Source organism: Glycine soja, chromosome 14, assembly GCF_004193775.1.
Source record: "Glycine soja cultivar W05 chromosome 14, ASM419377v2, whole genome shotgun sequence".
NCBI classification, from domain to species: domain Eukaryota; kingdom Viridiplantae; phylum Streptophyta; class Magnoliopsida; order Fabales; family Fabaceae; genus Glycine; species Glycine soja.
Window position 1 is genome coordinate 39,537,617 of NC_041015.1, and position 13,341 is coordinate 39,550,957.

A 13,341-nucleotide genomic window follows, 5' to 3' on the forward strand; every position below is an offset into this window, starting at 1 on the left:
TATCATTGCATTATCATAAGGAAAACACCATGTTAATCCCTGCATTAAATGTTCAAAACATCACTACATTATGGAATGAAAACAGCAGTTGCAGATTGACGAAGTTGTGAAGAAACAAACGACTTTGAAGTCATGCTCCTTCCTACGATTTCACTGTCGGAGTCAACAACCAAGATTGAATCATGAAAGAATGGATGACACAGATTGAAGCTTGAAACAATGCTGAACTATTGAAGTCGTGGAAGATCACATGACTTCACTATTCATGCATATTATTTTATATATATCCTAACGACTTTGTTTTTGGTGTATACGTGTTTCTTATAATTATTACACTTTCACAATATATTGTGTGTGTAACATCGTCTAGTGTTTAGTTATTATTAATTTAGGATTTAGTTAGATAAATTATTATAAATGTTAAATTAATTTTGTTAAATTATTATTTTATGTTTTAGTATATTAGTGTTTAGTTATTATTAATTTAGGGTTTAGTTAGATAAATTATTATACATGTAAAATTATTTTTGTTAAATTATTATTTTATGTTTTAGTATATTAGTGTTTACTTATTATTAATTTAGGGTTTAGTTAGATAAATTATTATACATGCTAAATTAATTTTGTTAAATTATTATTTTATGTTTTAGTATATTAGTGTTTACTTATTATTAATTTAGGGTTTAGTTAGATAAATTATTATACATATTAAATTGATTTTGTTAAATTATTATTTTATGTTTGAGTGTATTAGTGTTTAGCTATTATAATTTTTATTGATGGTGGATACAGTATGTAGCATGAACTCTTCTAAAACACTGTTCACTTCGGTGTAACTTATAAAAGGAGGTTTCGTTGTCACTTATAATTCACATTTACACAATCTTGCATTTGTTGCATCGAAACAACTAGTTGGTTCTCTGATTTTGACGTGCTACTTAGAGTGTTACTGATATAATTTTTTTAGCGTTACATACACAAAAAGGTTTTTTGTTTATGTTACATACATTCTAATGATTCCATTTCACTAATAAATTACTTTCTATTTTTACAGATGGCTAGAGAAGAACCCATAATAAGAGATAATGTTAGCGTCTTCAGTGATGACGAGCAATAACGTAATTTTCATGAACATGGTGAACCAAGCAATCAAAGTGAGTCATCTTCATATTTTGAAAGTATTAGTAGCCAACTTTCAGAAAATCATGAGTACTCAAACCCTTATCAAAGGAGAGGGAGTGCTAGTACAAATAACCTTTAAGAAGAGTTGACATTTGAATCAAAACAAGTAGCTATGAATGCCAATAAACAATTTCATTTTATGCATTCATTTAATTTTGATGTGGTCGAGAACAAGAGTGACAAGTACGTTGTCATGTGTAGTCAATATGGTAATGGATGTTATTGGAGGATGAGAGTATCGTTCAGCAAAAAATGCAAGAGGTGGGAGTTGAAGAAATTAAACTGTATTCACACCTGCATAAATTCATTCATATCACAAGATCATGTTAGGTTAGGCTCTTCTGTAATTGCCCATAATATTGTTCATTTAGTGAAAACAAATCTGGGTATCAAAATCCAAACCTTGATTGTAGACATGCATCAACGGTTTGGTTACACTATTTCATACAAAAAAACATGGACAACTAAACAAAAAGCCCTTGAAATGACATTTGGAAGTTGGGAACAATCATACAGTTACCTACCTGTATGGTGGATAGTTGCTTAACATTTTGTCTCAGGTACCATAGTAAAATACAAAACTTCATCTTCAATGGAAGAAGGTGATGACGACCCTCCTAGGGTGATTTTTAATCATGTATTTTGGGCGTTTAATCCATGCATTGAAGGCTTCAAATATTGTAAGCCACTTGCGCAAGTAGATGGGACATTTTTAACTGGCAAATATCATGGTACTTTGTTGACTGCCATCAGACAAGATGGTAGTAGGAACAATTTTCCAATTGCTTTTGAAATTGTTGAGAGCGAGACTAAAGAAGCTTGGATGTGGTTCTTGCATTATTTGCAAAGATATGTTACACCGCAACCAAATTTGTGTATTATATCAGACAGGGGAACCGTTTTTCTAGCAGCTTCACAATTGGAACACGTTGGATGGAATGGACCAGATGTTTCGTTTGTGTATTGCATTCGCCACATTACATCAAATTTCAACAAACAGTTTTAAAATGTTGACTTAAAAAATAAGTCATCAATATGGGTATGTTTCTTCCTATTTCATGCATCATATTCTTGCTTTATTACATCTTCACTATATTTATTACTCATTGTTTTATCTTTTGGCATAAGATATGAGATGAGGAAACCACAATTTGAGGAAAAGTTGCACGCTATGCAAGCAGAGTTTTGACAAGCAGCAAATTGATTGGATCAAATTCCTAAGAGTAAATGGACTCAGGCTTACAATGAAGGAAAATGGTATGGCCATATGACTACCAACCTTGCCGAATGTATGAATTCTGTTTTGAAAGGAGCCCGAGCATTACCTATTACTGCCTTAGTCAATGAAACATTTGATAGAACAAATGATTCATTTGTTACTAATGGCATCAAAATCATGAATATGATAAAGGCAGGACATAGGTACTCTGAAGATGTATATGTCATGATGCAAGAAAATCAACACATTGCTACCTCGCATTATGTTCGCATGTATGTTCGAGAAACAAGGGAGTTTGAGGTTAAAGAAATTGCAAATATGCGACTTGGTCGACGAGCAATGGCATGCACTATCAAATTGAATGAATGGTCGTGTGGTTGTGGACAATTCAACCATTTCGACTACCTTGCTCGCATGCAATTGCAGCGTGTGCTTTTTGCAATTTAAATTATGATGACTTTGTTGACCCCATATACAAGTTGTCACAACCTACCCTTCGACAGGAGGGCGAGGCGAAAAACAAAGGTGCATCTTCTCATGAAGAAAACGCGTGGAGTCGCCACCAACGTTTATTCAAGGAAAACGCTAGAAAAACCAAAAAGGGGTCTGCAAATTTTGAAAATGAGGGTTCGGGAGGAGTTTACGCATAGGGAAGGTATTAGCACCCCATACGCCCGTCACAAGAGACAACAACCTTTAATCGAGTGTGCAAAACACGACTTCAAAATTGTGTATTTTCCCTTTTTATATTTTTTATTTTTTTGGGGTCGACAAGGGTGTTGTCCTTGCTCCTACGTATCCTCAGGTGCGATGAGGAATTCAGACATACGTAGTTCTTTAAGTCTGAAAGTTTGTGTGTTACATTGATTTTATGTTTTTTGAAAGATCGATCTTAATTGTGAACAAAATTCGTTTAAGGTGTTGGACCTTGAAACGATCTCGCGATATTTGATGAAAAACAGAGAGAATCATTAAGGCGTTGGACCTTGAAACGATCTCTAGCGATATTTGATGAAATGAAGAAGTTTATGAGTTGGTTTTATTTTGGTTTTGCTTATTAACCTTCAATATTTTGTAAAGATAACTTGAGGCACTAATGATCGGTTAAACATTACTTTACACGAAGAAAATGAGATTATTGATGGTAGAAGAAGGAGATGAAGATGCAAAAAACAAGAAAGAGGACCCCTAAGGGTGCATAGATCGTATTCAAATCCTTAAAACAAAAACTAACCGGATGACGAACGAAGAACGAACGAAGAACAATGTAGAAGTCGATTACGGTCGCAATTCGATAGCGGCTCGGCCTCATTTTTCTCTTTTTTCTTCTTCTTCTCTATGATTTCTCTCAATTTCTCTCAATGCTGGACCTTGAAACCCTTTACTCACCTTCCCTCACACCTATTTATAGAAAAAGATGGCATTGGGGGTCATGGAAGCTCACCTGCTTCAACCTGAAGAAACCTTGCTCACCCAGGCGAGCTAGTTACTTCACCCCTAAGCTATTTGGGGGCCCAGGCGAGCCAGAGGCTAGCCTGGGCTAGCCATGGTTCAGAAAATAAGTTATAAATTGATGTTTAATTGTATTTATTGTGTTGTTTGACTATATGATAGAATTGAATGAGTTGAAGTATGCCTTGAACTAGTCATGTGTGAATTTCTTGATATGGATGTTGAATTATGTGGAGTTTTGTTGAGCTAAGTTGAAAGTATGAGATTTTAGATTTTACCAAAACCTATTTCAATGAAATCGCGATACCCGATTCGTTAACCGTTGGATCGTCTTCAATTTTTGTCTGGAAATCCCTAAGATAAGTTTCAATAGTCTGACCGTTGGGATTTTTAAAACAATAACTTTTGCTCTCCCACTAAGCAAAAAAGGCGAGCTAAGTGCTATTCCAACCGAGGGGAATTGTGTTGAGCGGCCCAAAGCTGTGCTAAGCCCAATTCCAACCGTGAGGAAGTGCGCTGAGTGCCCAGAAGGTGTGCTAAGCAAGCCCTAGTGCAGAAGGGGCTACGCTAAGCCTAAATCCTTGCGCTAAGCGCAAGAAGTGGGCTTCGGCTTAGCAAGACAGGCCCGCTAAGCAAAAGTTGCAGGTTATAAATACGTCCTCAATGTGAAAAACACGATTTTCACTCTCCTCTTCCCCCAAAAATGTCTCCCAAACCCGAAAACCTTATTTTCCACCACCCAAGACCACCGGTGGCCGCCGTGAGCCATCGTTGCTTGCTGTTGGACACCCACACCAAGAGGAACACTTTAATCGGAGCGGAATCCTCAGAATCCTCCTTGAAGATTCGATGGAGAAAATCCCTCAATCCTCCATTTTAAAGTTTCTCTGAGGTAACCTTGACTTCTAAGCCTTCTCCTAGCTAGTTTGAGTTCCTCTTAGTGTCTCTTATGTGTTGGGCATTGTAATAGGTATTTTTACACTTCCTTTGAAAAACCCTAGAGAATGAGACATTGTAAAAGTTATCTTTTTATAACCTTGAGGTTGTTTAGGCAGCAATCACTGAACCCCGATCACATTGGCATGATCAAAATTTCAGAAAGATGTTTCTTTTCTGTAGAGCCCGAAATACCCCTCAGTCCCTTATGTTTTGACAGAGGTATTTGACCCCGAATGTTGCCTTTGATCTTGTTTTTGAAGCCTATCCTAAATTCCTTTCGTTTTGGCGTAATAGAGACTTGTGTTGGACCGACAAGCGTGAACGAGAGAGAGACCTCTAAGTGACGCAAAGAAGAACTGACAGAGAGCTTACGATAGGTGAGGGGAGTTATTATAAAATTTACCGTTTTGACACCATAGTTAGGGTCAGGGAACCTAGCTATGAGAATATCTGCCTGTCCCTGTTGGATGCTGATTTTCTTTCAAAAAAAACTATGTTTTTAACGAATGGGATGTAATATATCTATTGTTGATTAATAACATTATTATTTATTAAACTGGTGTTGTTTGAAGACCTGGGGAGTGTGAACCTCAGGCATGGAAAATATATTTACATGCGGAATGAGACTCATGGTTGATGTCGCTATTGGTGACTTTAATTGATATGTGGTGATGTTGATGTTTATGATGATATTGATTTGAGTTGACATTGTTAATAAAGACCATGTCAACATGAATTGATGGTATTGTTGATGATTATGTGAATATGAAATGAGGTCGTTGTTGTGTTGATAACTTCATTGAGATGAGATGATGTCTATGTTAAGAATGATGTGAAAATGGAATGTTGATTGATGTTGGAAATGCTTTGGCATGTGAATGTTGTGTATGTTCTTGGGGGGCGAAGTGCACTGATCTTCCAGGGTCTTTGGCACTTGCTTTGGGCCACGTTCATACGTTCGATGTTGTGTATGTTCGTGGGGGGCGAAGTGCACTGATCTTCTAGGGTCTTTGGCACTTGCTTTGGGCCACATTCATACGTCGTATGTAGTGTATATTCATGGGGGGTGGAGTGCACTGACCTTGTCGGATGGCCCAGACGTGGGTGGCAAGCGTGGTTAAAGAATCTAAGCATTTCTGAGGGGATGCTTACGCACTTTAATTGGTCCATGGTCTTTGGCACTTGCTTTTGGCCATGTTCATAGCTTATACGACATAGGAAATAGAATAACTGTGGCAAAGTGTACTTTGTACTGAGAGGGCTTGTCACTTGGTAGGGAACTCCTTTTGGCCCCAGGCTGATCACCTAAGGGGGGGGGGGAGGGCAGTTACGTGCACAACCGGGTGGTCTCGACGAACTCTGCATGGTTTCCTAAGTGAGAGTGTCATGTGGACACGCTTAGGCTTTTTCCTGGGATTTGGTTGTTGGTACGTACCACATTGCATCTGAGAGTTAAGTCAGGTGCATGCATCATTCAGTGTAGTCTTGATTGGATCCATGGATGGATGATGAGTAATTGTTGAATATGGATGATGAGTAATTGTCGGATGTGGACAATGAACAATTGTTGGATAGCTCATGATTGTTTGCTTATGTTTTCTTGCTAATTATAATTATTTGGATTTAACATTGGTTCTTTTTATAATGAACTCACCCTTTCAATTTTGTATCGATTGGTTGATACCTATGATGATCCTGAACCTTGTTCGTGGGAGCAGAATGACAACAGTAGGGTGCAGGGATGAGATTCTGTTGAGGAACCGCCAAGCCGACGTGATGACGTTGGAATTATTTTGGGGAGAGAGTTGTGTTTTTTTAATCAACTCCTCCATGGTGGTTCATGATTTCTTTTGTTGGATTAAGTATGTAAATCACAGATTTAATTATATGTTCGAACTGATTTAATCTTCATTATGTGTATGATGTGTACTGAACTACTATGCTAATATTCATGTACTTGGTTAAACATTTGTGCGTGTTTTATATATATATATATATATATATATATTTGTGAAATTCGTATTTACTTTGATTTTCATAAGCAAAATAATGGAGTTTTCATAAAAGAAAGAAAAAGAATAATTTTTTCCAATTATTAGAGTGGTGATATCATAGCGACGAGGCGGGTTGTTACATTGGTGGTATCAGAGCAGGTTGAACCTTTCGGCCAGTGAGTTGTGAGTCTGCTATGTTTTTCTGTGCATTCTTTGGTTGCTTTGTTGAATGCGTGAGGTTTGTTGTTTGCTAATGCTTGATGTTTGTTGTTGGTTATTAGCACTTACTCACTTATTGTGTTCCATGAGTTATAGAGATCTGATTGTTGTAGTCATATTGGATTTGTTTTTCTGATGTCTGCTATACCATGAGTTTCAATGCCGAGTCACGAGTTATCAGACTGGCCATCTGTATAATTTGTGAAGGGCAATGGGATGATATGGCAAGCGATCAGAAAATACAAATGATGGAAAGTGGGTGTTAATGTATTGAGGCATCAATTCTCAAAAGTAACCAAGTAGGAACTTGTGATGGTTGTGATTTTGTGTGGTTCTTTGTTTGTGTGTATTCCTTCCAACTCTAACTCCCTGGTGTGTATAGGGAGTGATGGCTGGACGGAATGATCGTGCGATAGCTGATGCCCTTCAAGCCTTAGCTCAAGCTATAGGGAATCCAAATAGGGGAGAAGCTGGTGGAGCTGTTGAGTACCAGGGGTTGGACCGCTTCCAACGAAACAACCCTCCTTCTTTTACGGGAGGATACAACCTTGATGATGCTCAGAACTGGATAAGGGAAATTGAGAAAATTTTCCAAGTTATGGCATGTCCGGAGGGGCAAAAGGTTGCTCTTGGTACACATACTTGAGTGGAAGAAGCTGAGTATTGGTGGGAGAATACTCGCCAATGACTAGAGGTTGAAGGTCAAGATGTGACCTGGGATGTCTTCAAGAGGGTATTTTTGGAGAAATACTTTCCTGAGGATGTTAGGAACAAAAAGGAGATGGAGTTCTTGGAGCTTAAGCAGGGAAACATGACTGTGGCTGAATATGCAGCCAAGTTTGAGGAGTTGGTGAGGTACTTTCCCCATTATCAAGGGAGAGATGGTGAAAGTTCCAAGTGTGTAAAGTTTCTGAATGGCTTACGACCTGAAGTGAAGCAAGCTGTGAATTACCAAGGTGTTCGTCAGTTCCCACTTTTGGTTAATATGTGTCGGATTTGGGATGAAGACTCCCAAGATAGGGCGACCTATTATAGGAGTACAGGTCCAATGAGGAACAAAAAGAATGGGCCTCAACATCGGGTAAAACCATACTCGACTCCTCCTAAGCAATATGGTAACCGCCATGTCAGTCAGAGGACTGTTGCTAGGGGATTTGCAGGTGGTAGTGGTAGCAAACCCAATACTTTCCCCACTCAGATCACATGCTACAGATGTAGAAAGCTAGGGCACATCTCCTCAAATTTCCCTGATAAAGGCATAACATGTTTTAATTGTAGACAAAAAAGGCATTTTCAGAGAGATTGTCCAGATCCCAAGAGGGAGCAAAATGGTGGGGGCCTAAATGACCAAACTGGACATCCAAAGGCCACTAGAAGAGTCTTTACCCTTAACGGTGTTGAAGCTTCAAAATCCAAGGATCTAATCCAAGGTGAATGTTTCATAAATGGAATTCCTTTACTTGTGCTGTTTGATTCTAGTGCAACCCATTCTTTTATATCCTATTCGTGTGTAGAGAAAAGTAAGCTTTTTGTATCTTCTTTAAATAAAAATCTGATTGTAGAAACCCCAACTAGTGGTTTTGTGTTAAATTCTGATGTGTGTTTAGACTGTCCTGTGGAAATTTCTGGTAGAACATTCTTGATTGATTTGATTTGTTTGCCTTTGAGCCAGATTGAAGTTATTCTTGGTATGGACTGGTTATCTTCCAACCATGTCTTGTTAAACTGTTTTGATAAAACTGTGGCGTTTGATGATTCTGGAGGGAGTAAGGATATGATGTTTATCTTTGCCAACCAAGTTGTGACATCTTTAAAAGAAGATGCTCAAGTGTACATGATCTTGTATAGCCTGGGAATAGAGACAAAGGTTTCTATGTGTGACCTCCCTGTTGTCAGAGAGTTTCCTGAAGTGTTTCCTGAGGATATATCTGGTCTGCCACCTGAGAGAGAGATAGAGTTTTCCATAGATCTGGTACCTGGTGCTGGACCCATATCCCTAGCCCCTTATAGGATGTCTCCTATAGAGTTTGTCGAGCTTAAGAAATAGTTAGAGGAGTTGTTGGAGAAGCGGTTTGTGAGACCCAGTGTGTCTCCATGGGGAGTACCAGTGTTGTTAGTGAAGAAGAAAGATGGGACCATGAGGTTGTGTGTAGACTACCGCCAGTTGAATAAGGTGACGGTTAAGAATAAATACCCTTTGTCTAGAATAGATGACCTTATGGACCAACTGGTAGGAGCTTGTGTGTTCAGTAAGATAGACCTTAGGTCAGGTTACCATCAGAATCGAGTGAAGTCTGAGGACATACCTAAGACTGCTTTTAGGACCCGTTATGATCACTATGAGTATCTAGTCATGCCCTTTGGTGTGACTAATGCTCCAGGTGTGTTTATGGACTACATGAATAAAGTCTTTTACCCTTACCTTGATAGTTTTGTGGTGGTATTCATAGATGGTATTTTAGTATACTCCAAGACTAGAGAGGAACATGAAGAACATTTGAGGATTGTGTTGCATACCCTTAGGGACCGACAACTCTATGCTAAGTTGTCCAAGTGTGAGTTTTGGTTAGAGAAAGTTAGTTTCCTAGGGCATGTGGTATCTCAAGGGGGCATAGCTATAGATCCATCTAAGATAGAAGCCGTTCTTGAGTGGGAGAGCCCTAAATCTGTTTTTGAGATTAGGAGTTTTTTGGGTTTGGCAGGATACTACCGAAGATTCATAGAAGGTTTCTCCAAGTTAGCTTTGCCTTTGACTAAACTGACTCGTAAGGGTCAAGCTTTTGTGTGGGACACCCAGTGTGAGCATAGTTTTCAGACCCTTAAGGAAAGATTGACCACCGCTCCAATGCTAGTTTTGCCTAACCCGAGGGAACCCTTTGAGGTGTATTATGATGCATCAAAGATGGGTTTAGGAGGAGTGTTGATGCAATTGGCTAAGTTGTGGCCTATGCTTCTAGACAACTTAAGACTCATGAGAGGAATTATCCCACTCATGACCTGGAGTTAGCTGTTGTAGTTTTTGCCCTTAAGATGTGGAGGCATTACTTGTTTGGCTCCAAGTTTGAGGTGTTTAGTGATCATAAGAGCCTTAAGTACTTGTTTAGTCAGAAAGAGCTGAACAGGCATCAAAGGAGATGGTTAGAGTTTCTTAAAGATTATAATTTTGAGCTTAGCTACCATCCCGACAAAGCCAATGTAGTGGTTGACGCCTTGAGTAGGAAATCCCAACATATATTCGCCTTGATGATTAGAGAGATGGATCTCCTAGAACAGTTTAGAGACCTTAGTCTTGCATGTGAGGTTACTCCTAATAGTGTGAGATTAGGAACTTTGAGAATCACTAGTGAGTTACTAGGAGATATCAGGGAAGGCCATAAGACTGATCCTTTTCTGAGGACCAAGTTAGAAGCTATAGAGTCAGAAAGAGATAGTAGTTTCAAGGTTGGATTAGATGGAGTCTTGAGACTTCAAGATAAGATTTGTGTTCCCAATGTGCCTGAACTTAGGAAGATGATCCTAGAGGAAGGACATAGGAGTAACTTGAGCATACATCCTGGTGCTACCAAGATGTATCAGGATTTGAAGATGATGTTTTGGTGGCCCAACATGAAGAGAGAGGTTAGTGAGTTTGTGTATGCATGTTTAGTTTTTCAGAAGGCTAAGATAGAACACCAGAGACCTTTCGGGAAGTTACAACCCTTGGACCCTAGTGGAAATGGGACAATATTTCCATGGATTTTGTCGTAGGACTACCTAGAACCCCCAAAGGTTTTGATTCTATCTAGGTTATTATTGATAGGTTGACCAAGTCTGCTCACTTTATTCCCATTAACATCAGATTTTCCTTGGAGAAGTTGACCTCCCTGTATATTAGTGAGATTATTAGATTACATGGTGTGCCATCTAGCATAGTGTCTGATAGAGATCCTAGGTTTACCTCTAGATTTTGGGAGAGCCTGAACAAAGCGATAGGGACCAAGCTTAAACTAAGTTCAGCCTACCATCCTCAAACTGATGGTCAAACTGAATGGACCATTCAGTCCCTGGAGGATCTTTTAAGGGCGTGTGTCTTAGAGCAAAAGGGAAGTTGGGAGAGTTTCCTGCCATTGATAGAGTTCACTTACAACAACATTTTTCACTCTACCATTGGCATGGCTCCCTATGAAGCTTTATATGGTAGAAGGTGTAGGACACCTCTATGTTGGCTAGAGCCCGGAGACAACCTCACCTTAGGACCTGAAGTGGTACAGTAAACCACTGAGAATGTGAAGTTGATCCAAAAAATGATGAGGACCACTTAGAGTAGACAGAAAAGTTATCAGGATAAGAGGAGAAAAGATTTGGAATTCGAGGTTGGTGATCATGTATTCTTGAGAGTCACTCCGTGGACTGGGGTTGGTCGAGCATTGAAATCCCGAAAACTCACACCTTGCTTTATCGGTCCTTTCCAAATTCTTAAGAGAGTTGGCCCTGTGGCATACCAAATTGCATTACCCCCATCACTTTCTAATCTTCACAATGTCTTTCATGTGTCTCAACTCCATAAGTATATCCATGATCCATCACATGTGGTCGTATTGGATGAGGTACAAGTAAAACAGAACTTGACATATGAAACATTGCCTTTGAGGATCGAGGATAGACGATCAAAGCACCTAAGAGGGAAGGAGATTCCATTGGTCAAGGTGATATGGGGAGGTACATCAAGAGAAGATGCCACGTGGAAGTTTGAGAGTCAGATGCAAGCCGCCTATCCATCCTTGTTTGAGTCAGGTAAATTTCGAGGACGAAATTTCTAAAAGGGTAGGAGAGTTGTAACACCCCGAGATATTATAAGTTATAAATCGATGTTTAATTGTATTTATTGTGTTTTTTGACTATATGATAAACTTGAATGAGTTGAAGTATGCCTTGAACTAGTCATGTGTGGTATGAGATTTTAGATTTTACCAAAACCTAGTTTAGTGAAATCGCGATACCGGATTCATTAACAGTTGGATCGTCTTCAAGTTTTGTCGGGATATCCCTAAGATATGTTTCTATAGTCTGACCGTTGGGATCTTTAAAATAATAACTTTTGGTCTCCCACTAAGCGAAAAAGGTACGCTAAGCGCAATTCCAACCGAGGGGAATTGCGCTGAGCGGCCCAAAGCCGCGCTAAGTCCAATTCCAACTGAGAGAAAGTGCGCTGAGCGCCCAGAAGGTGCGCTAAGCAAGCCCTAGTGCAGAGGGGGCTGCGCTAAGCCTAAATCCTTGCTCTAAGCACAAGAAGTGGGCTTCAACTTAGAGAGACAGGCCCGCTAAGCGAAAGTTGCAGGTTATAAATACGTCCTTAGCGTGAAAAACACGATTTTCACTCTCCTCTTCCCCCAAAAAGGTCTCCCAAACCCTAAAACCTTATTTTCCACCACCCAAGACCACCGATGGCTGTCGTGAGCCGCCGTTGCACCCCCACACCAAGAGGAACACTTTAATCAGAGCGGAATCCTCAGAATCCTCCTCGAAGATTTGATGGAGAAAATCCCTCAATCCTCTATTTCAAAGTTTCTCTAAGGTAACCTTGACTTCTAAGCCTTCTCCTAGCTAGTTTGAGTTCCTCTTAGTGTCTCTTATGTGTTGGGTATTGTAATAGGGTGTTTTTACACTTCCTTTGAAAACCCCTAGAGAATGAGACATTGTAAAAGTTATCTTTTTATAACCTTGAGGTTGTTTTTGCGGCATTCACTGAACCCCGGTCGCATTGGCGTGATCAAAATTTGAAAAAGATGTTTCTTTTCTGTAGAGCCCAAAATACCCCTCAGTCCCTTATGTTTTGATAGTGGTATTTGACCCCGAATGTTGCCTTTGATCTTGTTTTTGAAGCCTATGCTAAATTCCTTTCATTTTGGCGTAATAGAGACTTGCGTTGGACCGACAAGCACGAACGAGAGAGAGACCTCTAAGTGATGCAAAGAAGAATTGACAGAGAGCTCATGATAGGTGAGGGGAGTTATTATAAAATTTACCATTTTGACACCATAGTTAGGGTCAGGGAACCTAGCTATGAGAATATCTGCCTGTCCCTATTGCATCCTGATTTCCTTTCAAGAAAAACTATGTTTTTAATGAATGGGATGCAATATATCTATTGTTGATGAATAACATTATTGTTTATTAAACTGGTGTTATTTGAAGACCTGGGGAGTGTGAACCTCAGGCGTGGAAAATATATGTACATGCGGAATGAGACTTATGGTTGATGTCGCTATTGGTGACTTTAATTGATATGTGGTGATATTGATGTTTATGATGATATTGATTTGAGTTGACATTGTTAATAAAGACCATGTCAACATG

At 39.3% G+C, this 13,341-nt stretch overlaps 2 protein-coding genes across 2 annotated transcripts; both read left to right on the forward strand.

Annotated features, from left to right (window-relative positions):
• Positions 1-1,774: 1,774 nt before the first annotated feature.
• Positions 1,775-2,188, forward strand: LOC114384053. The gene has a single exon (XM_028343735.1). It carries the CDS (start codon positions 1,775-1,777, stop codon positions 2,186-2,188), a length of 414 nt encoding a protein of 137 aa, XP_028199536.1.
• A 5,598-nt stretch (positions 2,189-7,786) lies between these two features.
• On the forward strand, positions 7,787-9,052 carry LOC114384054. Its single transcript, XM_028343736.1, has one exon. It carries the CDS (start codon positions 7,787-7,789, stop codon positions 9,050-9,052), a length of 1,266 nt encoding a protein of 421 aa, XP_028199537.1.
• Positions 9,053-13,341: the final 4,289 nt, after the last annotated feature.

Coding starts and splice junctions, on each gene's coding strand:
- LOC114384053 (XM_028343735.1), top strand. CDS start 1,775: ATGGAAGAAGGTGATGACGACCCTCCTAGGGTGATTTTTAATCATGTA.
- LOC114384054 (XM_028343736.1), top strand. CDS start 7,787: ATGGAGTTCTTGGAGCTTAAGCAGGGAAACATGACTGTGGCTGAATAT.